The 27,668-nt window shown below is 35.4% G+C and overlaps 1 protein-coding gene across 2 annotated transcripts in view; it reads left to right on the forward strand.

The window, feature by feature from the left end:
* Positions 1 to 27,668, forward strand: part of LOC123536006 (ubiquitin carboxyl-terminal hydrolase 34-like) — an 84,998-nt gene extending 57,330 nt beyond the window's left edge. For both annotated transcript variants that reach the window (XM_053549350.1, XM_053549345.1), the window contains exons 58-82: positions 782 to 864; positions 1,180 to 1,258; positions 1,654 to 1,818; positions 3,849 to 4,037; positions 4,386 to 4,490; positions 4,831 to 4,875; positions 6,776 to 6,880; positions 7,287 to 7,434; positions 7,849 to 7,946; positions 8,476 to 8,643; positions 9,026 to 9,109; positions 9,589 to 9,695; positions 10,269 to 10,446; positions 12,396 to 12,553; positions 12,843 to 12,921; positions 13,809 to 13,938; positions 14,418 to 14,540; positions 15,757 to 15,861; positions 16,682 to 16,803; positions 17,170 to 17,293; positions 17,818 to 17,897; positions 18,337 to 18,471; positions 20,366 to 20,503; positions 22,647 to 22,854; positions 23,285 to 27,668. In XM_053549350.1, the coding sequence (XP_053405325.1) occupies positions 782 to 864; positions 1,180 to 1,258; positions 1,654 to 1,818; positions 3,849 to 4,037; positions 4,386 to 4,490; positions 4,831 to 4,875; positions 6,776 to 6,880; positions 7,287 to 7,434; positions 7,849 to 7,946; positions 8,476 to 8,643; positions 9,026 to 9,109; positions 9,589 to 9,695; positions 10,269 to 10,446; positions 12,396 to 12,553; positions 12,843 to 12,921; positions 13,809 to 13,938; positions 14,418 to 14,540; positions 15,757 to 15,861; positions 16,682 to 16,803; positions 17,170 to 17,293; positions 17,818 to 17,897; positions 18,337 to 18,471; positions 20,366 to 20,503; positions 22,647 to 22,854; positions 23,285 to 23,769 (3,441 nt within the window). In that variant the 3' untranslated portion in view covers positions 23,770 to 27,668. The remainder of the gene's footprint in view (positions 1 to 781; positions 865 to 1,179; positions 1,259 to 1,653; positions 1,819 to 3,848; positions 4,038 to 4,385; positions 4,491 to 4,830; positions 4,876 to 6,775; positions 6,881 to 7,286; positions 7,435 to 7,848; positions 7,947 to 8,475; positions 8,644 to 9,025; positions 9,110 to 9,588; positions 9,696 to 10,268; positions 10,447 to 12,395; positions 12,554 to 12,842; positions 12,922 to 13,808; positions 13,939 to 14,417; positions 14,541 to 15,756; positions 15,862 to 16,681; positions 16,804 to 17,169; positions 17,294 to 17,817; positions 17,898 to 18,336; positions 18,472 to 20,365; positions 20,504 to 22,646; positions 22,855 to 23,284) is intronic.

Consider the following 27,668-nt stretch of genomic DNA (forward strand, 5'->3'; position numbering starts at 1 on the left):
GAGGTCATTAGGTCAAAAGTCAAGGTGACTCAGAACTGTTACAACCGTTTCTGGATGATTAGTTACGAACATTTGGGCCTAGGATCATGAAAATTGAAAGGGAGGTTGGTCATGACCAGCAGATGACCCTTATTGATAAGGTCAACAGTGACTGGGAACAGTTAAACTGTTTCCAGTTAATAACTCAAGAACGCTTAGTCCTAGGATCTTGAAACTTGGTAGGAAGATTGATCATTACAAGCAGATGACCCCTATTGATTTTTAGGTCAATAGGTCAAAGATCAAGGTCACAGTGACCGTGTAAAGTCAAACTAATTCAGGACGAACTTGAGAATGCTTGGGCATAGGATCACTAAACTTAATAAGGAGGTTGATCATGACCAGCTGATTACCCCTATTGGTTTTGGGGTCAGTTGGTCAAACGACCAGTGCACAGTGACCAAATAATTTCTGTTCCTTGTTCAGTTACTGAATGCATCAGTGGGGGTGTTTCGTGTTCTACGAGCTCTTGTTACAATTGTAGTGGTCATAGATTACCAGTTCTGTTGTTTCCACTGGATTCCAGATATATGAGGGGGTTTTTCTACGAAAATTGGACAAAAGACATGCCTAAGTCCTTTACCTGTTCATCACAGAAAGATGTAAATTACTGCTGAGGAACAAATTACTAATAGCAGAAATAATACAAATCCAACAGCATGAAGGTTGTATAAAAATGTCACAAAATAATGGACAAATAGAGACTGTGTAGGGATAAAGAGAAGATATTTTTGTTTTATAGATGTTTCAGAGGCTGTTGATACATGTGATAAACAGATTAAAACCAACACAAATAGAGCTGTATCTACAACCCTTCATTGAAAAGTAAGTCAAGTAAAATTTGTCTTTGAACTCAGTGGCTGGAGTTTTGCACTTCTAAGTTTGGGTTCATAAGTTTAAAGAAATAATATTTTCTTAAGGCAAGCAACTATAGATTTCAGACTCAGAAAATAAAATAAAATGGAAATTTTATTTGTTAATTTGGATTTTATTTTATGGATTGATACAGTTGCAAAATCAACAGAAATAAGACTCCTTCAAATGATAGTTGTGACCAAGGATTGTTGAAACCTTTTTCTGTAGTATTTGAATAAAACATTTGTGTTATAGAATAAGGTGTATCTGTTGTATTGTTTTCAGTGAAGATGGTGAAATAGACACAGTACAGTTAGGTAACAAGTCATGCGTGACCAGATTTATCAAGAAAATGCTCAGTATAGTAAGTTATTTCACTTTATTTTGCCGCTTTTTCACTCTCAGTGTTTTAAGTTTGAGTGACATTTTATCTTGGAGTGACATTTTGTCTTGACCTTTTATCTTTTGGTTACAATATAGAATCTCCATTATATGTCACTAGAAAAAAGTATAAAAGAAAGGAGAGTATGTTTTTATATACAGAAATTTTATTTCTTCAAGTAAAAGATCTTTTTCAACTGACATTTGTCATCAAACAACCATATATCCTCAAGTTAAAGTTGGCACAAATATTTGTTACCATTTATAACAGTTTTTTTATGAAATAATGTCCAAAATACTGTCAGTACAGCAGAAAGACCAAAGCAGCTGCATATATGTATATTGTGTATGTAAATCCTGTCTTTAATTTTTTTCTAGCTTGAGCATGGAGTGAGGCCACACAGCAAGTATTTGATGGAGTATTTTGCATTTTTGTATGACTTTGCCAAGATGGGTGATACAGAGTGTATGTTCCTTATACATACCAACTCTATATCTACCATGGTCAACTTCTACATGGGACAGAAAGCACAGGAAAATTATGTAAGTATTCATAATATCAACAAAAATGCATGTGAAAACCATGTAAGTGTTCATGATATCAGCAGAAAAGCATGGGAAAATTATGTGTGATTATAGAATTTAATGATCTGAAAAGGTGAAATAGTTATTGAAGGAACAAGACTATAAAAAGTAAAAGCAGTTCATAGCTTATAATTAACATGTTTTGTTAAAAGTTGGATCGACTAGACATACTTTCCTTTCTGTTATGATAAAAGTGCAATAGAAAATATAAAAATTGTGTTTAGGGGAAGAGACAAGCAATTTAAGATGGAGTACAAGAACTTAAATTTTTTATAGATTTGAATATTTTTGCAGCAATGAAAAAATAAGGGTGAGTTTGCCTTTGTTTTGACTTACATGAGAAAAGCATGCTGCAGTGCTAACACTGACTCTCAGTGTTGATTTAAACCCATTTAAAGCCAGCAAGCTACAAACTACTCATTTCATTTGGAAGCTAACTTAATTTTAAGGTCAAAGACAGGTCAATTCTTAAGACTCCATAGTACATGACTCCATGTTAAGCCCAAAATCCTTACAAAATTATGTCTCCCCCCCACCCCCCATTCTGGGGGAGATGTATTCTTTTTCCCCCGTCCGTCCATACGTCACACTTCATTTCCGATCAATAACTGGAGAACCATTTGATCTAGAACCTTCAAACTTCATAGGGTTGTAGGGCTGCTGGAGTAGACAACCCCTATTGTTTTTGGTGTCACTCCGTCAAAGGTCAAGGTCACAGGAGCCTGAACATTGAAAACCATTTCCGATCAATAACTAGAGAACCACTTGACCCAAAATGTTGAAACTTCATAGGATGATTGGTCATGTAGAGTAGATGAACTCCATTGTTTTTGGTGTCACTCTATCAAAGGTCAAGGTCACAGGGGCCTAAACATTGAAAACCATTTCCGATCAGTATCTTGAGAACCACTTGACCGAGAATGTTGAAACTTCATAGGATGGTTTGTCATGCAGAGTAAATGACCCCTATCGATTTTGGGGTCACTCTGTTAAAGGTCAAGGTCACAGGGGCCTGAACGTCGAAAACCGTTTCCGATCAATAACTTGAGAACCTCTCAACCCAGAATGATAACGCTTCATAGGATGATTGAACATGCAGAGTAGATGACCCCTATCAATTTTGGGGTCACTCTGTTAAAGGTCAAGGTCACAGGAGCCTGAACATGGAAAACAATTTCCGATCAATAACTTGAGAACCACTTTACCCAGAATGTTGAAACTTCATAGGATGGTTGGTCATGCAGAGTAGATGACCCTATCGATTTTGGGGTCACTCTGATAAAGGTCAAGGTCACAGGGGCCTGAACGTCGAAAACCGTTTCCAATCAATAACTTGAGAACCTCTCAACCCAGAATGATAACGCTTCATAGGATGATTGAACATGCAGAGTAGATGACCCCTATCGATTTTGGGGTCACTCTGTTAAAGGTCAAGGTCACAGGAGCCTGAACATGGAAAACAATTTCCGATCAATAACTTGAGAACCACTTGACCCAGAATGTTGAAACTTCATAGGATGATTGAACATGCAGAGTAGATGACCCCTATCGATTTTTAGGTCAGTCTATTAATGGTCAAGGTCACAGGGGCCTGGTCATGTAAAATCATTTCTGGAAAATAACTTGAGAACCACTTGACCTAGAATGTTGAAACTTAATAGGATGATTGGACATGCAGAGTAGATGACCCCTATTTATTTTGGGGTCACTTGATCAAAGGTCAAGGTCACAGGAGCCTGAACAGTGACTTGAGAACCACTAGGCCAAGAGTGTTGAAACTTAGCGGGATGACTGGACATGCCAAGTAGATGATCCCTATTGCAGCCAACCATCAGTGTCTCTTTGACTTTCGCTCCTGACCCCTGTTGACTTCTTGCCTATAGGACTTTGCATTGGGGGAGACATACGCTTTTTTACAAAAGCAATTTCTAGTTTTGAATTGAGACAAAAATTGTCATTGTTGGTCTTGATTTACCATGTTATTTCAGGTGGAGATACTGTCTGATGATGAAGAGGAGGAAGAAGTTATAACGATACCAGACGACACATATAAACCTCTGTCACTGGAGAAAATGATTGCTCTCATATCTCTACTTGTGGAGAAGTCGCGGAGTGCCGAGGATAACCAGCTACAGATTTCGGATAAAGATTATAATTGTATTATTGCTGGTAATAAAGTAAGTAACATTCTGTCTTAGAAATTTTTTTTTTTTTAAAATGACATGTATCTTTTTTAAAAAGTTTAAAATATTTGCATATTTCTTGAATGATGAGAAAATGGAAAATTTTGCAGTTTTCCTAAGAACTATTTAGATGGTTTTGTACATCATATACATAGAGCAGTACTGACACTAATATAACAACATGGCAAGTATTGTTTAAATAAATATCAAGAAATACACAATTACCAAAGGTGGAAAGTCTTTTTATGACATATGATTATGTTTCAGCTCATTGAATACTCTTACTTCTGTGAACTGTTGTTTTGAATACTGTTTAATAAAAAAAAATATGTTCTTTTTCAGGGGTATCCTTTCCTCTTCAACCAGATTCGAGACAACATCAATGTCCGACAGACCTGTAACCTTATATTCAGTCTGTGTCGTTGGAATGATGGACTGGCTAGTGCAGTAAGTTCACCTTTTAACTCTCTCACATAGTACAACTTTATATAAGAAAGGGGGATAATGCAGAATTATATGCACATCATAGATATGAAAAAAAAAGTATTTTGAGTCAAAATTTTGTTTCAAAACAAATTGCTGACTCAAAAGATATTCTTTACATTGTCAAAATTATTACATCTTTTATTTTTTTATGATAAAATTTTGTATCAACTCCTAGAACATGTGTTAGGGTTCTTCAGTTGTTAGATGTCTGTTGACTTTGCTGCTTGTGTATACCTATGTCATCATTTCTAGTTTTGTAGACTTTCAAATGTCAAATACATTGTATAATTGTTTATTTCAGATTGTGAATATGGTTTTTGGTGCTATAAAGAAGTTAAGTCCAGAGGTATGTAACATGTTTAAGTCATCTAAACAATGGAAAACTGACATTTGTTTGTGATTTGAAGCAATATTGGAATGCTCCATTCTTGTTAAAAAAAACATATATTTGTATGAGATTGTACAGATAATTGTATGTTTGTTGAATCATGAGATTTTATATGTGTGGACTAGTTCCATGAAAAAATAATTTAGTATGTAGGTCAGTGGTAACTAGTGATGTTCCGATTGTCGCCGATGTTCGATTAATCATCGCCAAAGTTTCAAAGTCGGCGACATCGATTCTGACTAAAAAGAATCGATTCTAGTCGCCGATTTTGTTAAAAAATTAAAATCCCGCTTTCTAGACTTTTTCAGATACTTCTCGCTGTTAAGCTTAAATACTTTTGATACGTTTGCTCTTTTATAGTCTTTGGGTTAGTATTTCAAAATATCTGCTCTTTAAAATAGAGAACGCTGTCAGGCCAGCTGTCATGATCGTAACCATAATAAAAATTTTGTTGCCCTGGCAGTAAAAAATCAGACGCCTTGAAATATTTTGGGTTCTGCATGAAGCCTGAATGCCGGATATTGGCTCCTTTTAAAGAAATCTTTGATATTACTAGAGCTGTTTGCAAAATATGCTTTAAAGCGTACATTAACGAAGGTACCCCACCCACTTTTTTTTCTAACTGGAAATAATTTTCAGATTTTATTTGACAAGTTTTTATAATTCATTCAATACAAAATAGTGGATTTCCTTAAAAAAAGATGATAAACTAATTCCAGACCTGCCAGCAATGTCCCCAGCATATATTCTATGTCAAATTTGGCAGTGCATCTAGCATGGCTTGAATCCCACACCTTGAGTCATAGAGAAAAGATGAATTATAGTTACTTTTGCATTTCGTCCAATAGTTCCTCCCAGATCGCAGTTTGGACTTATTTGTTCAAAGCTTTGAACAACCGGGTAAGCTATCGGTTGGTTAACTTTTAAGGCTATATGTCGACATTTTAGAAGAATTTGAAAAACAAATCTTTGAGTTAAGGACTGCCTTTATAGTGAAATAAAAAAAAATCCCATCAAGACAAATATTTTGAATCAAGATCTAACCAGCAGATAGGTTAACAGCCGGTTAAAGATTCGAACAACTGGGTCATTTTTGCCCAACAGTTGCTTAATACAGTAGCTGTGTCATAGAATTCTTCATAAAAAGTAATAAAGGTAGTCATAAAATAATCTGAAAGTCTTGAGAAAGGTTTGCTGTTACTACCATATTGCCACATTACATAAGTCTGTTTTTGATCTTTCAGTTCCGATTATTTCGATTAATCGAATCGGAGAGAGATTAGAATCGGACCGATTAATCGATTCTGCTTCAGCTGTCCGATTCTCATCACTAGTGGTAACTGTTATTGCTTTAGGAGATTTGACTGTCCATTGCCCTAAAGAAATAATGTATTTTATACTTGCTTTCTCTGTCAGAGGGGTGATGAGCCTCTGGGGTTACGTTACCTGATTTCATATCACTTGTCCTTCACCTCCAGGGTTTGAGCCCAACTCACATAATGTGAGGAAACCATTCAGCTGGTTTGCAGAAGATTGATGGTTCTTGACTTATTGCTTACTGCGAAATTATCAATATTTGTGGGGGACTGAATTTAACGCATTGTGTGGTTCCATCAATTAAAAGAATTGAATTCTAACAAACAAGTTAAATTCCCATTCTTTTAACTTCATAAATTGAAATCCACGAACTTGTATCCAAATGAAATAGCAGTTTTAGGCAAAACCACAGAGTTTTAAACCCGCAAAATTAAATGATTTCACAGTAACTGATAAAGGCTTTTCACTATCATTGTAATGTGATATGTACTTACCATAAGTTAGGAGCTTGTAAGTGATCATTGATATTTTAATGTTGCAGCAATCCCAACCATTCTTCAAACTGATGTCTATGCTAGTGGAATTTGTTGGAGGCCCTCCAGGGATGCCCCCATTTACTCAGCTTATACTGCAGAGGTTCTGGGAGGTAATTGTGTATTTCATGATATCTCTGTCTCAGAATTACAAAACATAAAGGTCACTGCAAGAGTATATGTTTAATGCTGTACAAAGTGTATTTGCTTCATATTTTAGTATTTTTTAATTTCGATTCTCTTGCATTTGCCTTCCATGTCTGATTGTTATAATGCAAACATTTTGTTTCCTATGGAAAATGAGCATGCTGTGTTAGGACAGTTAATAATCTGAAAGTTGTTGATAGCAGAACATAGTGATATTGGCTCACCAGTTACCTTTTTTTCTAGATTTCTATTTGAAGATGATAGTGGTGTAGCTATTGGTGAAGTGAACATTTTTATGAAAAAAAAAGGTTTATTCTGTTGTACTTCAAAAGTAATAATTTTTATAATTATGTATGTTACATTTCATTTAAGTTGGCAATGTGTAATCCAGTGGCATGTCTAGATTGGATGGCCAATCAGGTGACTCGTAACAAACTGGCCAATCACTACATGCTTAACCAGATGGACAGCTGGGTGGAACATTATCTCATCAAAAACAACAACGCTAGAGTCAGAAATTGTAAGTGGGATTCTACATTTATTGTTTTATTTATTTTAGTGGTCATTAAAACATTGCATCAATATATCAGTGACGACTAAAATTCCTGTACATTATTTGATTTAAAATAGACTGCCAGTAGGTCCTATGTTTTATCGCACTGGTTGGCAGAAGGTGGGTGGTTCTACCCAGGTGCTGAACTGTGCATTGAACAATACCTAGAGGGGAACCTTAGGTCTTCCTCCACCACTGAAGAGTCACCTGGAAAATAACCTAGATTGTGATCGTGTGACTTAAAGCTGAACAAAAGAGCAACAACATTCTTTCATATAATTTTGTAACTTTGACACTTGACATAAATATTGTTCTTTTTTTTATTTACACAAATGTTTTAATAGATAATGGTAAGAAACTTGTTTGTGTTATGCATTTTAGCTGCTGGTGCCCTGGTTGTATCACTGGTACCCAGTACACATTTTAGACAGATGTATAGAACCTCTAGAAGTGTTCTCAGTCCACATAAAGAAATCCCGGTGAGTGTCCTATCAGACTTTATGATTATATATTTATCCAGCCTTGAGGTACTAGTTGCATTTTAGAAATAACTTTAAATACAATTTGCATATTGCAGTAAGATTTTCTCAGTAACTTCAGAATTTTGTAAGAAATATTTAGTGTGTAGAAAATAATATCATTGGCACAAACGCGATTGTCCGACTACCCCAGCTTGTCCGAGACCCTATTGGACAAACACAGTTTCACCATATTTTACAATGACATGTACAAAATAGATCTTAGAAGAAAGGCCAAGAAAGTCAAATATCAGATTTTGCTGCCCCAAATAAGGGAATGAAAATATAAAGCATCGTCTGGTGTTTGTTTGGTATTAACTGAGTTTAATTTGTATAAAGTTTTCTTTATGTTGATTGATAAAATAGATGTTCAGCTTTCATTATAATGTATTTGAAAATAAAGCTTTTATGTTAAATATATCTGAAGACTTGATGTAATGTCTGTCTGGAATTTTAACAAAACAAAGATGTAATCATTTTCTATATTTAGATGAGCAGCGAGGCTCTGATGGTGCTACACAAAGTTTATGAGCATTTACTGAGTCTGTTACCACGATGCCGACTCTATGTAGATCCTCAAACACAGGGAACAACAAAACTTATTTGTTATTTCACAGTCTTACAATTCTGTCTGGTGTCCAAACAGGAGAAACTCATGGTAAATATAGTTCAAATTAAAACTTTTAAATTAAACAACATTCTGAGTGAAAAACAAGTTTTGAATTAAGTTACTTATTTTTCTATTGCTTGTAATACTTTTTATTTTGTAAGCTTAACCTTTCTGTTTTGATTTGTAGCAACATGGATTTGCATTTTTTTAAATTTAAAGAATTTAAAGGTAAATTAATTATGAATTTTATCTAGCATTGTAATTTAATTTTGTGAATGGCACAGCCTTCAAACAAACAAAAAACAGTCCTCATTTCATAACCAGTTCTCCTCTACAGTACCACAAAGTCGTATCTTTATTAAATGATTTAATTTATATTTGTCTTGTATCTGTGACATCTTGTCTTGAGCTGTATGATCTTTTTTTCCAGTTTGCACATCATTTCAATGACTTGTGGGCACTTTTCCAGCCCAAATTGTCAGAACCACAGATCTCAATGCATCACAATAAACAGGTGAGTTATTTGTATTGTTATAGGAATTAGGTCATTGATTTGAGGAGCCTCAGTGGCTGAGTGGTTTCTTCCTTCCAATCTTTCTTCAAATCACTTGTCACTGCCCAAGTGAAGGCCAGTGCCTAAAAGGATGTCCAAAAGGGCATCTGGGGTCTTCCTTCACCATTAATATCTGGAAAGTCACCTTTTGATCTAACTTTATTCTACAATCCTACAAGGATTGGTGAACTGTTAGGTTATGCATGTAAACTTACTGTCTGTCAAGAAATTTTTATATCTAGCAAGTAAGCGTTTTGTTGAAATATAAATTTTCATATTAATTTTGCTTTATTTGTGTCATTCAAGTTGTGCTCTGAAAAATGTAGAAAATGGTGTTTTTTACAGATACAATTGTTCGTAAATTATTGTGCTAGAGTTTATCTGGCTCATCATTTGTTTTCCTGGGTCCTAGCCTAATATTTCCCAATATTTGGTTTCAGGCACTGTTGTTATTCTGGTACCAGGCTTGTGTAGATTGTCCAGAGAATGTAAAACTGATTGTCACCAACTCACATGTCTGTAAACATATACCATTTACATACATACTGTAAGTATTATTTTATCCTTTAAATAGTGTCAATCTTGCAGAAACAAAATAAAATGTAAGGAGACCTGCAGTCATAATCTGTGCCCAAGAGTTGATAGTGATTCCTGGGAAAACTGCTACTACTCCAGTTGTTGTCCAAGATTATTCATCTACTACTTCTGTTGTTTATCCAAGATTATTCATTTCACTATATTAGTTGTTTATCCAAGATTATTCATTTCACTACTTCAAGATTATTCATGCTCCACTAAAGTTGTTTGTCTGAGATTTTTCATCCACTACTTCTGTTGTATGCCTGTGATTATTCGTCTACTACTTCAACTGTTTGTCCGAGATTATTCATCCATAATGATTATATTAGTTGTTTGTCCAAGATTATTCATGCACTACTTCAGTTGTTCAAGATTATTTGTGTACTACTTCAGTTGTATGTCCAAGATCATTCATCCACTACCTCAGTTGTTTGAAGGATGAGTTATTATTTGCTTTTGTTCACCTTAGTGCTGGACCAAATAAATCTCCATATTGTACTGGATAAAGTTAAAGAACAGAATAATCTTTTTTATGTTACAGTGCTGACCATGAGGACCAGGATGTAATGATGTTTAATCGTATGACATTACCTGCATACTACGGACTGTTACGTATGTGTTGTCAGCAATCAAGAATATTTACAAGACAACTAGCTCAGCATCAAAATATTCTGTGGGCTTTCAAGAACATAACACCTTATCCTGCCCAGTATCCAGGGGTAAGACCATTTTTACAGTTCCAATACAGTTTTATGAATTTATCTTGGTGGTTATAAGATCCTGGACTAAAGAAATTCTAGGCTGATTGAAACTTGTTAATTCTCCTGTGGTGAGCTCTACATAGTCATCAGAGTGGGTGTTTGGTGTATTTGTATGGATCCATCCATCCGATTTTGTCCAGACATGTATAGACTAATCTCTTTTATATTTGACATAAATGTTTACCCACAGTGAGTTAGAATGTTGCATTCAAATTCCAGTCCACATCACAAAGTTCAAGGTCACATAAAGATGTCAAAGGTCATTTCAGATTTTGTCTCGGTTTTAAATTTGAACAGTAATTTTATTAGCTTAAATACAATGAGATGGACTGTCGCACACAAACTTAGGGTTCTGTCTTAAAAGTCAGATTCACATTTAGGGGTCAAAGGTAATTTTAGAGCTTTTCCGGGCCATAACAGCATTGAGCAATCTTATTTTTGTATGACTTAAATCTTGCATTAGTGGGACAAAGGGTTGCTCGAAAATACCAGGCCCCTATCTCAAAGGTTAACGTCACACTTAAGAGTCAAATGTCCTGTAAAGCCAAAGTCACACTTAGTAGTCAAAAAGGTCATATCAGATCTTGTTGGCTTTGTAACTTTAAGTTTTATTTTTAATTTACTGAAATGTTTGAGTCATGGAAACAGCATCTTGACATTTTTGCCCTTTGTGCGTCAGCGTTTTAGTACAGATTTTTCAAAGTTTTACCTTCAGTAATAAGTATTATGTCTCCCACCACACAGTGGTATGGGAGACATATCGATTTACTCCTGTCTGTGTGTGTGTCTGTCAGTCTGTCTGTCATAAAGCTTGTCCACTTAAGTTGAAAATTTCTCATCCGATCTTCACCAAACTTGAACAAAATGTGTTTGCCAATAAGTCCTCGGCCAAGTTCAATAACTAGCCAAATCGGCCCAGGTACTTTGGAATTATGGCCCTTGAAACTTGTTTTTAGCTCGACTATTCATAGAATAGTAGAGCTATTGCACTCGCCCATGCGTCGGCGTCCGCGTCCCGATTTTGGTTAAGGTTTTGTATGTAAGCTGGTATCTCAGTAACCACTTGTGGGAATGGATTGAAACTTCACACACTTATTCACTGTGACAAACTGACTTACATTGCACAGGTTCCATAACTCTATTTTGCTTTTTTACAAAATTATGCCCCTTTTTCGACTTAGAAATTTTTGGTTAAGGTTTTGTATGTAAGCTGGTAACTCAGTAACCACTTGTGGGAATGGATTGAAACTTCACACACTTATTCACTGTGACAAACTGACTTACATTGCACAGGTTCCATAACTCTATTTTGCTTTTTTACAAAATTATGCCCCTTTTTCGACTTAGTAGTTTTTGGTTAAATTTTTGTATGTAATCTGATATCTCAGTATCCACTAATTGGAATGGATTGAAACTTCACACACTTGTTCACTGTCATGATCTAACATGCACTGTGAAGGTCCCATAACTCTACTTGGCATTTTTACAAAACTATGCCCCTTTGACTTAGCAGTTTTTGGTTAAGTTTTTGTATGTAAGCTGGTATCTCAGTATCCACAAATTGGAAAGGATTGAAACTTCACACACTTGTTCACTGTCGTGATATGACATGCAGTACAGAGGTTCAATACCTCTACTTTGCATTTTACAAAATTATGCCCCTTTTTCAACTTTTGTATTCATTCAATTGACAAGGCTGTTGAATAGTCGAGCGTTGCTGTCCTCCGACAGCTCTTGTTTGATAATCAAAGCACTCACCAAAGTCTGATAAGGCAGTTGAGGTCTTGGTGCATGGTTGACTCATATACTACTATTTAGATGATTATGCAGTTGTGGGAGACATGGGCTTTTCTCAAAAGCAGCTTTAGTTTGTATTGAATTCAAAATGAAGCTGTCTATATGTACAGGCTGTAGATGAATTGTTCAAGATGATGCGACTGATGGCAACCAAGTACCAGGACTGCAGTGATGAGGAAATCAAGGCCATCAACAGCTTCAGACGCAACACCATACAGCTGTATCTACAGAATCTTGATGCTCGGTCAGGATGGCAAACTTTGATAGGGTAAATAAACTGTATGATTACATTCAGATGAATTTTAAGGTCTTTACTCTGACATGTGCTAATAGTGAGTTATGTAGTCCCTATTTAAAACATTGAATGTTCAGGTCTAAAATTTTGTCTAGGCAGATTTCAGTTTTGTACTAGAAAATTAATTTTGTAGTTATTACTGACTGAAGAACATATACAATGTAAATGTCAGTTGAAGTAATTAATTTGGCTTATTATACAAGCTATATTTTTTATTTTAGCTTTATAAGAAAATGTATGTTAGTTTATTTTAATTTTTCAGAGCCTTGAAGATTTTGGTTGACACAGAGACTGACAGATTGATAGTCTTGTTTAACAAAGGTCTTCAGATGTTGGGTGAGGTAGGAATGTTTGTAGAATACTTTTGAAGTTTTTGCAGCTGTTGCTACTATAATTGTTATAAGGGGCCACTGTGGTACGAGTGTTTAATGCTGCTGACTTTGAATCCTTTGCCCCTCACCTTTTTGGGTTCAACCCTACTTGGGGTTTGGGGTGTAGAAATCTTTCATATGATGATTCCATCCAGCTGGCTTACTGAGGCAGATGCCAGTTTATGCCTGAAATATTGCAAAAAATGGTGTCTAGGGTCTTCACCCTCAAAAGCTGGAAAGTATCCATATGACCTATATTAGTGTTGGTGTGGCATTAAAAGAAACTAAAACAAACAGAAAAGTTGTAATAATATTTTATTGTAACTATAATGAATATCAGTGACATTTTAGTGTATCTCCCTTGTTACCTGGAAGTCGGTGCTTCATATCTCATTGAAAACTGAAGCCCGCCTGCTTAGCTCAATAGGGAGAGCACAGATCTACAGATCCCGGATGGTGAGTCTGAGCCCAGGGTGAGGCGTATGTTCTCTGCGACGATTCGATAAAAAGCATTGTGTCTTAAATCATTCGTCCTTCACCTCTGATTCATTTGGGGAAGTTGGCAGTTACTTGCGGAGAACAGGTTTGTACTGGTACAGAATCTAGGAACACTGGTTAGGTTAACTGCCTGCCGTTACATAACTGAAGCACTGTTGAAAATTGGCGTTAAACCCAAAACAAACAGACATTGAAGTTTGCCTTTGATCTTCAAGTTTTATTGGTTCAAAATCCTGAAAGCTTGCATTGAGCAAGTATTGGCAGTTTATATTTACTAAGAAGTAAGAAGATACTGTTAAACTAATGTGGAGCTATTTTATGTACAACATCACATATGACATTGTATATTTATTTGCCAGGCATTTATCACCCTACATGTGATGTACCATGAGGCCACAGCGTGTCATGTGACGGGTGATATTGTAGACCTGTTGTCCATATTGCTGCAGGTGCTCAAAAATGCCAGGAACTATGTCGAGCAAAAGAAAGGTATGTTTTGTATATGCTGTAATTGCATAGAGAGGAATATGAAAACAAGTACAGGATGAAAAAATATTGTTACTGGAAACAAGTACAAATATCATATCATAAGATTATGATTCATAAAGTGAATCTATTAAAATAGAAAAGAATATGAAAAAGTTGGCATATCCAGTCTTGATAAACTGTACCTGGTTTCCAGTCAGATCATTAGGTTACACCATTTTAGTAGGTTTGTTCAAGGGAATTACATATTTCATGAAATCAAATTTAATCTACATGTACTTAGAGCCTGCAACCCTGACAAAAAGATTAATGCTTTGTATGAGAAATTTGGAAAGACTGTATTCTAACCAGTTGAAGAGGAATGAGAATTCACCTTGTTTAATGTAGGTTATTGTTAAATGCACATAGTGCTCTGATGTACTCAGATACAAGAATAATTAAAACATTTCTTGAATAAACGCATTGCATTAAATTATGTTCAGGACCACAGTCGAATGATGTGAAGATGTATGTACACAGCTGGGATGAGAAAGTTACTATAGCAAAGAAGTTACTGACACTTCTCAACTCCTATACTCCTCCTGAGATACGTACTGTCTGTATAGGTAAGTGTCAAATTCCACCTGAGATACATACGTTGTATATAGGTACATAGTCTGTATAGGTTAGTGTTATACTCCATCAGGGATGCATAGTCTGTACAGTAGTTATACTCCACCTGAGATAGTCTGTATAGGTTAGTCTTATACTCCATCAGGGATGCATAGTCTGTACAGTAGTTATACTCCACCTGAGATAGTCTGTATAGGTTAGTGTTATACGCCATCAGGGATGCATAGTCTGTATAGTAGTTATACTCCACCTGAGATAGTCTGTATAGGTTAGTGTTATACGCCATCAGGGATGCATAGTCTGTATAGTAGTTATACTCCACCTGAGATAGTCTGTATAGGTTAGTGTTATACGCCATCAGGGATGCATAGTCTGTACAGTAGTTATACTCCACCTGAGATAGTCTGTATAGGTTAGTCTTATACTCCATCAGGGATGCATAGTCTGTACAGTAGTTATACTCCACCTGAGATAGTCTGTATAGGTTAGTGTTATACTCCATCAGGGATGCATAGTCTGTACAGTAGTTATACTCCACCTGAGATAGTCTGTATAGGTTAGTGTTATACTCCATCAGGGATGCATAGTCTGTACAGTAGTTATACTCCACCTGAGATAGTCTGTATAGGTTAGTGTTATACGCCATCAGGGATGCATAGTCTGTATAGTAGTTGTACTCCACCTGAGATAGTCTGTATAGGTATGTGTAAAACTGGTCATAGTTCTGTCTAATGTGTTGATTGCATGTATAGATATGCCATTTGACTGAGGTCCAGTAGGGGCTGTCGAATTTGGAGGTGTATGTATAAGATCTAGTATAAATCTTAAGAAAGGCAATGGCTTCAGTAATATATTGTTTATACATGTACAGTCAAACCTGTGTTAAAGACCACTCTGAACAGAGACCACCTGGCTGTAAAGACCACATGTTTTGTTTCCCATTTTAACATTTACAGTGTATTTTAACCTGTGAATAAAGACCAGCTTCCAATAAAGACCACATTTTGGCTCTCTCAAGGGTGGTCTTTATAGACAGGTTTAACTTGAAATGAATGAACTTCCAAAAAAAGGAACTGAAGTATTTAAGTTTGTGATATTTTTAGAGTAGTAATTAAATACCCTTGATAGTAGACAGAAATGTGTATTACTGCCAATGAACATATATGATAATTTGAAGATTAACGAAGATAATGTTGTGTTTAATTTCAGATGTGTTAAAGGAAATGATACTGACGTATCAGAGTGAGTGTATCAATGCTATAGTTCCCAGTCTGACACAGGCACATCTCTCATACCAGGATACTTCCATGCCATGTAAGTTAATACATTAATTACATGTTTTATCAAGATTTGTCATATCAGCATCTAAGGGGCCTAATTGCCAGAGTGATTAAGATTACCAACTTCAGATATTTTACCCCTTGTTGCTGTAGGTTCAAAACCTGGCTAGGGTGTAGACTTCCTTCATGTGAGGTGGTTCCACCTAGGTGCCATGCTGTGATGAAATAATGCCTGAAGGGTTTTTCTTAATCATTAAAAGCAGGAAAAGTCGTCATATGACCTTTAATTGTGCTTGTGTGATGTTAAACCCGTTACATGCAGAAATTGCCATATCATCAAAACTTTGAGAGTTGAAGCAATGTCATTCAAAAATTATTGTCTGATGCAGCCCTGTAAATGTCTGTTGATACTGATGCCTTTAGCTCTGACATATGAAATAAGTAAAGATGGATGATCAGGCAATTTTCGTGGAACAATTTCTTCTCCTGAACCACTTGATTACCAAACTTTGTCTCAGTTTTGTTCATATGGTTGTGTTTGACTGCATTTCAGCATGGCCAGAGCTTAAACTAGAAACATATGTAAACAACTTATCATGAACTGGTTGAAATTGGTAAGAAGCATCCAGGATGGTGCTGTTTCATGTTTGTTCAAATGATTCTAATGCTAAGAAAAGAAAGACTCTTTTCATGATTGGCTTAAAGGATATTCATGATTGGCTTAAAGGATATTCACCATACTGTTAGTTTGTTTACTCTGTTTATATGAAAGTCATCAAGTTTCTTTTTATCTATACTTAACTATTTATAGTTAACATCACATATCAGTAAATTATATATTTGAATATTTTCAGTGGCAAATGGTCCTTATTTTCCAAGGCGTGGACAGAAACCAATTGGACCAAAGTCCAATATACGACCACCAAGACCGCATTTCAACATGCTCTTACATACTAGTCAAATAGAGGCAACAAAGGTACTCACCTTTCTGCTGTGGCTTTAAACATCCACTTTCAAATTGATTTAACAGCCATATGCTACATTTACAAACTCTGAATGAGTTATTGAGTTAGTTTATAAAATACTGTCAGTTTCCTAACATGCCATGTTATTCCACACCATGTGAAGATGAAGAATTGAAATCAGAAGCACTTTGTCAGTTTGGATCTTTCTTTGGTGAGGAAGTATGATAAATACTTGATTAGTCACGAATTCATGATGTATAAATGAAATATTTGAATCATATTAAGATAATGACAGCTAAAAAGTTTCATTAAATATATGTCTTGTATATATTTTGCATTTATATCAAGTTGCAGATGAAATATTTTTGTTATTTCAGGGAGTAGATGAAATGTATGATGCAGCGTTGCAGGATTTTTTCATTCCCTATCATTCAATGGTTGATCTCATGTGTAGGGTAGCTGTCAATCAGCAGATCCTTACTGAACCCATTATCACATTTAGTAAGTTCTCTTACAGTGTTTTTCAAGTGTTTCTTATTGCTGTATCTTTCGTGTATAAAATCCTTAAACCTAAAATAATTCAAGTTACTACCTGAATGGAAGTAACTTTGAAAAAGTCCTGTATAAGTAGTTGTCATGACCCAAAAAAAAAACAACGAAAAAACAAAAGTATTTGGCCAGTTCTGCATGTTAAGGAAAATTAAAATTTTGGTTGTATAGCATAACCAAATAATGTTTAAGTTTTTTTGTGTATGTATGTATGATATTTAGAAGAAGAAAACAGAATTTTGATATGTATTTGATGCCTATATACATTAATAAAAAAAAATAAACTCTTTAAACATTATAAGTAAATGTGTTATTTGAAAACAGTAATGAGAAATCTATTTAGCAGCTGATGAGAAATTTATGCAAAAAAAAAAGAGGAGAAAAAAAACATTCTGAGAATGGGTATTTTAATACAATTTGGTGAGATTTCCCCCCTTCAGGTTTATACATTGATTATAATTGACTATATTTTATAGGTGCAATGGTTGCGTATGAAGGTGTTCCATTACATTCCCCATACTTTGCAAAACTTTGGTACGAAATCTATCACACAGAGGTAAGTATTGTTTCACCGTGTCATTGGTCAGTATGTGTATATATTTATATCTTGGTTTTATAGTTATAAATCTGTAAAATAGACCAAATTATCCAGTGAAAGGTACTTGTAACAACAGACATAGTAAAGTTGCAGTACAAAACACACTTTCCACTGCAATGTTGCATAAAATAAACATATGTATGTAAATAAGAGATCCACCTACGTAGTATTTCATTGATATATGTTGTTACATGTATGAAATGCATGTACACAGTAAATATTATTACATAAATGACATTATATTATGTACTACTTATTATTTCAGACTGTGCTTTAATTAAACTTTCCTTTTACACCTATTTTATATAAAGCATTTTAGAATTTTGTTGAAAATGAAGGATATGATTTTAAAGTTTTTGATACAGTTTCATTAAGTTATGTTTTATATATTCAATAGGTTGACAAAAACTTCATCAAGATATTATGTACCAGTAGTTTCTTCATAGACTATGTTGATGCTGTATTGATGGACGAACGACTGTCTCTAAACAATCAAAATATATACCAGTTCTTCTGTAACTTTTTTCCCAAGGTTTGTATAAATTACATCAATTTCTGTTATTATACCCCCACCAAACATGTTTGAGGGGGGTATATAGGAGTCAGTTTTGTCCCGTCCCGTCGCGTCACGTCCTGTCCCGTCATGTCCCGAAATCTATTATCTCAGTTATTACCAAATGGATTTGATTCAAACTTAAAATATATGTTCTACCTTATCACCCACATCATGTGACACAAGGTGCATAACTCTTGACACCAAGTTTTCATGAATTATGTCCCCTTTTACTTAGAATTTAAGGTTAATTTTGTTGTATTTTCACTATATCTCAGTTATTACTAAATGGATTTGATTCAAACTTAAAATAGATGTTCCACCTCATCACCCACATCATGTGACACAAGGTGCATAACTCTGACACCATTTTTTTATGAATTATGCCCCTTTTTACTTAGAATTTAAGGTTGATTTTGATGTATTTTCACTATATCTCAGTTACTACTAAATGGATTTGATTCAAACTTAAAATAGATGTTCCACCTCATCACCCACATCATGTGCCCACATCATGTGACACAAGGTGCATAACTCTGACACCAAGTTTTCATGAATTATGTCCCCTTTTACTTAGAATTTAAGGTTAATTTTGTTGTATTTTCGCTATATCTCAGTTATTACTAAATGGATTTGATTCAAACTTAAAATAGTTGTTCCACCTCATCACCCAGATGATGTGACATAAGGTGCTTAACTATGACATAAATTTTTTATGAATTATGTCCCCTTTTACTTTAAATTTAAGGTTGATTTTGATGTATTTTCACTATATCTCAATTATTACAAAATGGATTTGATTCAAACTTAAAATAGATGTTCCACCTCATCACCCACATCATGTGACACAAGGTGCATAACTCTGACACCAATTTTTCATGAATTATGCCCCTTTTTACTTAGAATTTAAGGTTAATTTTGATGTATTTTCACTATATCTCAGTTACTACTGAATGGATTTGATTCAGACTTAAAATAGATGTTCCACCTCATCACCCACATCATGTGACACAAGGTGCATAACTCTGACACTAATTTTTCATGAATTGTGTCCCCTTTTACCTAGAATTTAGGTTAATTTTGATGTATTTTCACTATATCTCATTCTGATTGGCTTAGAGCCAAAGGGAAGTAACCTTTTTTAACTTTTGTACTTAGTTTCTTCCCCTTAAATTCCAGGAATTAGTCTATTTTTAGAAATCCTATTTTTAGATTTTTAATATTTTAGATATTTTTCTAAATCTTTTATTATAAGTCCTATGTAAAAAGTAAAAACATTTTTCTGTGGTAACATGGGTCGGTAAGACACTTTTTTGTATTCACTTTTGTATGAGTCACTCCTGTGACAGTTCTAGTTTTGTGTTAGTGTAGATTTAAAACTTGATAAATATGGTATCTCGTTCTAACTGGTAACAGTAGGATAACCAGAATGTGAGGTAAATGTTGCAAAATGTGATCTCGTATATAACTGGATGTTGATGAAGTTTTAATTTCCAGTGTATTGACTACAGAATATTGGATAATGTTTGTATCACGTAATTGACTTTTATTTTGTGTGATTGGACAGACAAAAGACATATTCCCATAGCTTCATGATAGTTGATTATGCTTCTGGACATACATATAAGGCCCAAAAATAGTCACGATTGTTTTGAATGTGAATTGCTCTGTTGGCAATTATTAGCAAAAAATATAACACCACCGTGAGTACAACCAAACATATAGTGTACTATAGCTTTTGATGGAAGTAATGGGACTTTGGCCCTTGAATTAAGTCAGTTGTAGTTTTTTGAGTTTTAGATGTGATTTAACTGATTCCAGTAGAGTTTTGTTATATTAACGTCATTTTCAGTGTTACTGTGTTTGTTTGTAGGTATCTGACCAGGTTCTAAGTGAGCAAGGGAGACCACTCTTGGATTCGCTCGTAGCTTCTATCACTGCCGAAAAATCTGCAGTAGAAAACATGAAGTCTGAACGTGAGCTTATGGCCATCTTCCAAAGAATTTCTGGGGTAATTATAAGTAATTTTAACCTTGGTCAAATAATATATCCATTGTCATTTGACAGATTTTGATGCACAACTACTATCCATGCTGAAGATATATCCCAAATTGAAAATGCTTATAATTCAAAGTATTTTAGCTGGAATTACTAAACCTTACTTAATTACAAATAAGCACATCACCTTTGCTCACATTTAGTATTATCCCCCTTGACCCATTAAAAGAAGAGTTTTCCCCTTGATTTGGTAGAAAATAGGGATTTTTGACTGTATTTAAGAAACTTATTGATGAATCTTCATGAAACTTAATACAATTATAGATCAGGTGGTGCTTGTGCAATTTTTATCAGGATCTCGGTAAAAGCGGAGTTATTGCCCTTTGTTTTAAAATTCATAGAGTAACCCATTGATGGATCTTTATGATATGTAATACAAATACAGATCTTTGTAAGACAATTATGCACATGCAATTTTTATGCCCCACTTCGAAGAAGGAGGGGTATATTGTTTTGCAGATGTCGGTCTGTCGATCGGTATGTAGACCAATCCATTTCCGGATGATAACTCAAGAACGCTTGGGCCTAGGATCATGAAAGTTGATAGGAAGGTTGGTCATCACCAGTAGATGACCCCAATTGATTTTGAGATCTGTATGTCAAAGGTCAAGGTCACAGTGACCCTGAATAATTAAACGTTTTCCGGATGATAACTCATGAACGCTTGGGCCTAGGATCATGAAAATTGATAGGGAGGTTGGTCATGATCAGATGACCCCTATTGATTTTGAGGTCAGTATGTCAAAGATCAAGGTCACAGTGACCCGGAACAGTAAAACGGTTTCCGGATGATATCTCAAGTTTGCTTGGGCCTATGATCGTGAAAGTTGATAATGAGGTTATTCATCACCAGCAGATGACCCCTATTGATTTTGAGATCAGTAGATCAAAGTTCAAGGTCACAGTGACAAGGAACAGTAAAACGGTTTCCGGGCAATAACTCCAGAACGCTTGGGCCTAAGATCAGGAAAATTGATAGGGATGTTGGTCATGACCAGCAGATGACCCCTAATGATTTTGAGGTCATTAGGTCAAAGTTCAAGGTCACATTGGCCAGGAGCAGTTTAACGGTTTCTGGACGATAACTTAAGAACGCTTTGGCCAAGTGTCATGAAAGATGATAGAGAGGTTCATCATGACCAGCAGATGACCCCTATTGATTTTGAGGTCAAAGGTCAAGGTTACAGTGACCCAGAACATTTAAACCGTTTCCAGACTATTACTTGAGAATGCTTGGGCCTACATGTAGGATCATGAAACGTGATAGGGAGGTTGGTCATAACTAGTAGATGCCCCTATAGATTTTGAGGTCAGTAGGCCAAAGGTCAAGGTCACATTGACCCAGAACAGTTAAACCCTTTCCCGGCGATACCTTAAGAACGCTTGGGCCTAGGATCATGAAACCTTATAGAGAGGTTGATCATGACCAGCAGATGACCCATATAGATTCTGAGGTCAGTAGGTCAAAGGTCAAGGTCACATTGAACCAGAACAGTAGAACTTTTGTTTACAGTGAGCAAATAATTTCTGTTACTTTTGCAATTACTGAATGCATCAAGGGGGGCATTTCATGTTTGACGAGCTCTTGTTGTCAGGATGTTTTAACTAATTTTTAAAGGTATTGCCTTTGTTTTGAAATCTGGACCAAGCAGCCATTTAATAGAATTTCATTACTTATAGTATTCAAGGATGAGACTTTTATCATGTAAATTATGTCCCTTATGTGTACTTAGAAATTCTGAATTCTGGTTAATGGTTTGATCCACTTTCACTTTTACTTGATTCACACTGTTGTCCCACTCTTCCTTCACAACAGGATTATTATTCACTCTATTGGTAGGTCTGGTTTCCTCAGATAAAGGTAAATTTTATTTACTATGGTTTTGTGAAACAATGAACATAAGCTCTTTATCCCTGTTTTAAGAACAGTTAGAACAAGTTTAAATATGTCCTATTTCACTGTCGAGAATAAAAAAAGTGGAGCGACCTGTCACTGACAACTCTTGTCTTCTGCAGCTGTCACTCTGACTTTTAATGCAGGCCGTAATGGATATTTTGCAAAATTTTTACAATTTTCAAACTTTTGTTCATTTCAGGACTTGCGTGCAATGTTGTTAATATTTTCTGTGCAACCACCAAAACACATGAACAAAATGCTGTACGAGAGCCTACAGTATATACTGCATGTTTGTCGGGAACATCAGCAACAGAGAGCAGAGCAAACTACATCAACACGTACACGTCAGCAGAGACGGAGAAACTCTTCACAGGAGAGTCAAGATAGCAGTGTCTCAGAAGAATCTGGTACGTGTTTAATATATCAAGTGGTGACTGCAAAAGAAGTCTAGGCGCTCCATTGTCTACCGGTATATGCTTTTAGACCTCATTTGCATTCAGTCCTATATATTTTCATCAGATCTTGTGAACAGGTTGTTGAAATTGCATGATTTTAGACTGCAGTGAAAATATGAAATGCACAATTAGTAAATTGCAAGGCTGCAAAAATGTCTGTTAGTGCTGCAAGAAAAAATAAGGCAAACAGGTTAAATTGAAAAACTTACATGAAAAGTTTGTTGAAACTTTCTTAAATGCTTACAGGTACATGTTTTAGAAATGAAAATGTTACAGTTAATTATTACTTGTATTTGCTGTTAAATGCAGAACATTAAAATTGCTAGCGAAAAGTGAGGCCATGCCTGTATGTTGCTTGTCAAATGTTTATTTTCCCCAACAGGAGAAACACCCTCAAAAAGAAGAAAAATGTCATCAGATTCTAATAAAGAGGGAGGTGGTGACAGTGGAAAGACCGAGTCAAATACTGAAACAAAATCCAAAGACAATAAAGAGTCAGAAAAACCTGAAACACGCAGCACTGAACGTGCAAAAACAGAAAATAAGACTGAAGGCAAAAAGAGACAGAGCAGTGGAAAATCAGACTCAGAACCAGACATAAAAGAGAGTCTTGGTTCCCCGAGACCTGTCACGAGGCCGGAAACTCCTGAGCCAGGACCCAGTTCATCCAGTAAACCGAAAGAGACCAGTAACCAGGGTCAGGATCAAGAAGAGGCGGGAACATCCAGTCAGCGTCAAAACAGACGCGAGAGTCAGGAGGAGCCACAGAGACCACGGCCTCGAGATCGGCCAATGTGGGTCGATATTGTGGCAAAACATATTGAATCTCTGTTCAACCTGCTCTCAAAAAGTGACAGTGATAGCTAGGTTTTGTTGATAATAGTTCATTTAATAAATATGCATTGGTTTAGTGCTGATTTGCCCAAAACACTTACAACCATAATAGGTCAAAGAAAATAGAATTTCATTGACAGATGATGGAATGATGTGTGTTAATAAACTACTAAGTATGTGTAACTGCTGCATACAAGTTTTGCAGTAGGTGGGCAAAAGACTTCACCATGTGAAATTTGATGGTGTTTTTAAATTAAAGTTGGGCTGATTCAGCTTTACCATTGGTTTGTAATAATTTTTTAATGATATATTTATTACTACAAAGTATATCACAAATAATGTAGAATACACCTGGCTAAGAACTACATTTCATCATTATTGGAAAAACCATATTTATATGTATAGATAGAACTTTCCAGTACCAATGTTGTTGATGACTCCATTCATCAATATGCAGACATTTAGAATTTCTTGTTCAAACTGCCATGGTGCTTTCAGTTATGGTGCATTTTGTGTTGTGTTATCTATATTGTAGCTGCTTGAAGCTACATTTCTATCACATGTGTAGCATTGATTCCATTTATGGCATATATGCCATATACACTTTTCCATAAGCTGACAGTTACGTATTTTTACACAGATAACTTGTGTATATCTTTTAATTCCAAATTTTATGTTAAGTTCCTTTTAGTAGGACCATCCTTAAAATCTGTTTATTTGCTATGCCCAGACTCGTAATTCTAGGTGCTACATTAATAGAACTATGAAGACGTATTTCTCAGATTTTACAGGTTAATCAGATTAAAAATGATTATGACTGATAGTAAGAAAATAGGCTATTTAGACAGAAAACAAAAAAAGATCCCCTTTTTTTTTCTTTTAATAAAATGTTTGATGGTCAGAGTACAGGAAACAATCCAAATTCTTAGCATGTCCTTGGCAGTAAAACTTATGGCAAAGTATTTGATGTTGTATATGAAGGGTGTGTGAAAAGTTTGTTTCTGCAGTTAAAACTATTCCTAGAGTTCTGAAACTTTCAATACAGCATTTATTAGAGGTAATGAAGCATTTAGTAGTCGTATTACGTCCTCAAATTTTAAACAGTATCGTTGAAGCCAGAAAATCATCTTTTTTTCTGAAGAACGAGTACTTAACATAGTAATATTCTGGGACAAGTACAGAAAATGCTGTTGTAAATGGCACAGATTGCTGAGTCATTAATGTTGCAATAAAACAGTTGTAATGCCATGTCTACAGGGCCTTTGACTATTCAAAGAAATTCTTTTCGTAAGGAATGCAGTGTGTTCTTAGCACTGAGCATTTTCATATGGCTATTTTCAGATAGCTTACATGTTAGATTAAAGTATTTTATGCTAATACATATATGGCAAACTTTTTAAAGAAATTTGTTCACGAGTATACATTTATAGAGACACGAATTAGGTGCTGTTATTATATCTGTTACTATAAATAGTAACAAATTTATGTTAATACTACATATTTGACTTGCTAACACCTTTGGTCTTTGGAGGAACATCCAGGCATTCTAACATTGATGTGATATTGCGATGTATATAATAAAAAAGATAAGGGATGGGTATACCTTAGTTTCATTATTGGCACTAGGTATGCTGTTATGGCTAGAAGACACAGCCCAACCATATATGCAGTTGGTATATTTCCAGTGTCGTGATAGTTATCCAATCAAAGTTATAGTTGGGCTCTTTGATCTGGTTGTGTTCAATATTGAACATTTAGAGGGGTTGAATTCCATGTCTGTTTTTAGTAGACCAGTGTTCTTGTCTGTAGAATTATTGAGAATATCTGTCCAGAATTATGTTTTATACAGTTGTAATTTGGTATCTTGAATTCTCTCAAAATTCTGGTTATTTCTAGTAAAAGTTCAAGGTCCATAAAAATTCTTCCTCTCTGTATTTTGACATACTGCAACTTTAGTGAATTTGAAGTGCCATCAGTAGGTATCCTATGTATTTATCTGGCCAGGCACGAAGTAAACAAATGGTGCCTGATTGAAGTGCTTGCAACATATATTAATTAAGCTATGACATTTGTAACTTTTTTAGTGCGCAAAAATAGGAAAAGAAAGGCAGTTCTGCTTACTTAGAACTCTCAGAAATGAAAATATATACATGTGAATGTGTATGAAGCTACAGCAATGAATTTAGAGGAGAAAAAACACGCCCCAAGTTCAATTTGTAAGACAGTTTTCTCTGGTCTCAAACGTTTGATCCCTTGGAATTCAAGATACCAAGTTACAGCTAAATGAAAAATTACTGGATATGTAGGGTATAAAATGATCCTGGTTATATTCACACTTTACTCTGCTAAAATATCTCTGCAGCGAGGTACATTATTTTTAGCTCACCTATCACGAAGTGACAAGGTGAGCTATTGTGACCGCTTGATGTCCGTCGTCCATCGTGCGTCAACAGTTTGTAAAAAAATCTTGAAAACCACTGGGCAGAATTACACCAAACTTCACAGGAATGATCCTTGGGTGGCCCCCTTTCAAAATTGTTCAAAGAATTGAATTCCATGGAGAACTCTGGTTGCCATGGCAACCGAAAGGAAAAACTAAAAATCTTCTCAAAAACCAGAAGCCCTAGAGCTTAGATATTTGGTGTGAAGCATTGCCTAGTGGACCTCTACCAAGTTTGTTCAAATCATGACCCAGGGGTCACTTGATTTTACATAGGAAGATCTTAAAAAATCTTCTTCTCAAAAAGTAGAAGGCCTAGAGCTTAGATATTTGACATGTAGCATTGCCTAGTGAACCTCTACAAAATTTGTATAAATCATGACCCCCGGGGTCAAAATTGACCCCGCCCCAGGGGTCACTTGATTTTACATAGGAAAATCTTAAAAAATCTTCTCAAAAACCAGAAGCCCTAGAGCTTAGATATTTGACATGTAGCATTGCCTAGTGGACCTCTACTAAAGTTGTTCAATTCATGACCCCGGGATCAAAATTGACCCCGCCCTAGGGGTCACTTGATTTTACATATGAAAATCTTCAAAACATTTCTAAAAATAAACCAGAAGGCCTAGAGCTTAGATATTTCACATGTAGCATGGCCTAGTGGACCTCTACAACATTTGTTCAAATCATGACCCCCGGGGTCAAAATTGAACCCGCCCCAAGTGTAACTTGATTTTACATATGAAAATCTTCAAAAAATAAACCAGAAGGCCTATATCTTAGATATTTGACATGTAGCATTGCCTAGTAGACTTCTACAAAATTTGTTCAAATCATGACCCCCCCCCCCCGGGGTCAAATTGGCTCCGCCCCATGGGGTTACTTGATTGTACATAGAAAAATCTTCAAAATTTTCTTTAAAAAAAACCAAGAAGGCCTAGAGCTTAGATATTTTACATGTAGCATTGCCTAGTGGACCTCTACAAAATTTGTTCAAATCTTGACCCCCCAGGGTCAAATTGACCAAGCCCCAGGGTTACTTGATTGTGCATAGGGAAATCTTCATAAATTTGCTAAAAATAAACCAGAAGGCCTAGATCTTAAAGCTTTAGCTAAGAAATTTGTTCAAGCAAGCAACTCTACTCAGGTGAGCGATCCAGAGCCATCATGGCCCTCTTGTTTCTTTTTAAAACAATTCACTGCTGTAAAGTTTGAATCTGTGATTTGACGTTTTAACATTTTTATGTACTATACTACTATTTATGAATGTTTTAAGTATTAAGATCTCCAGTTTCTTGCGTGGGAGCAACTTGCACGATGTGTATATTCAGTAAAGGATGAAATGCTGTTCATAGCAAGTTTGCTATTTTTTTCAAGGGCTATTTTTTGTTTTGCACGTATCTTTTTGGCAGATGCCATTTGAAATTCATCAGTGATGTTGTTTATTGCCGATGTCAATGTTGCATTGATGAATAAAAAATTTTCAATCTGG

Source organism: Mercenaria mercenaria, chromosome 1, assembly GCF_021730395.1.
Source record: "Mercenaria mercenaria strain notata chromosome 1, MADL_Memer_1, whole genome shotgun sequence".
Lineage (NCBI taxonomy): Eukaryota > Metazoa > Mollusca > Bivalvia > Venerida > Veneridae > Mercenaria > Mercenaria mercenaria.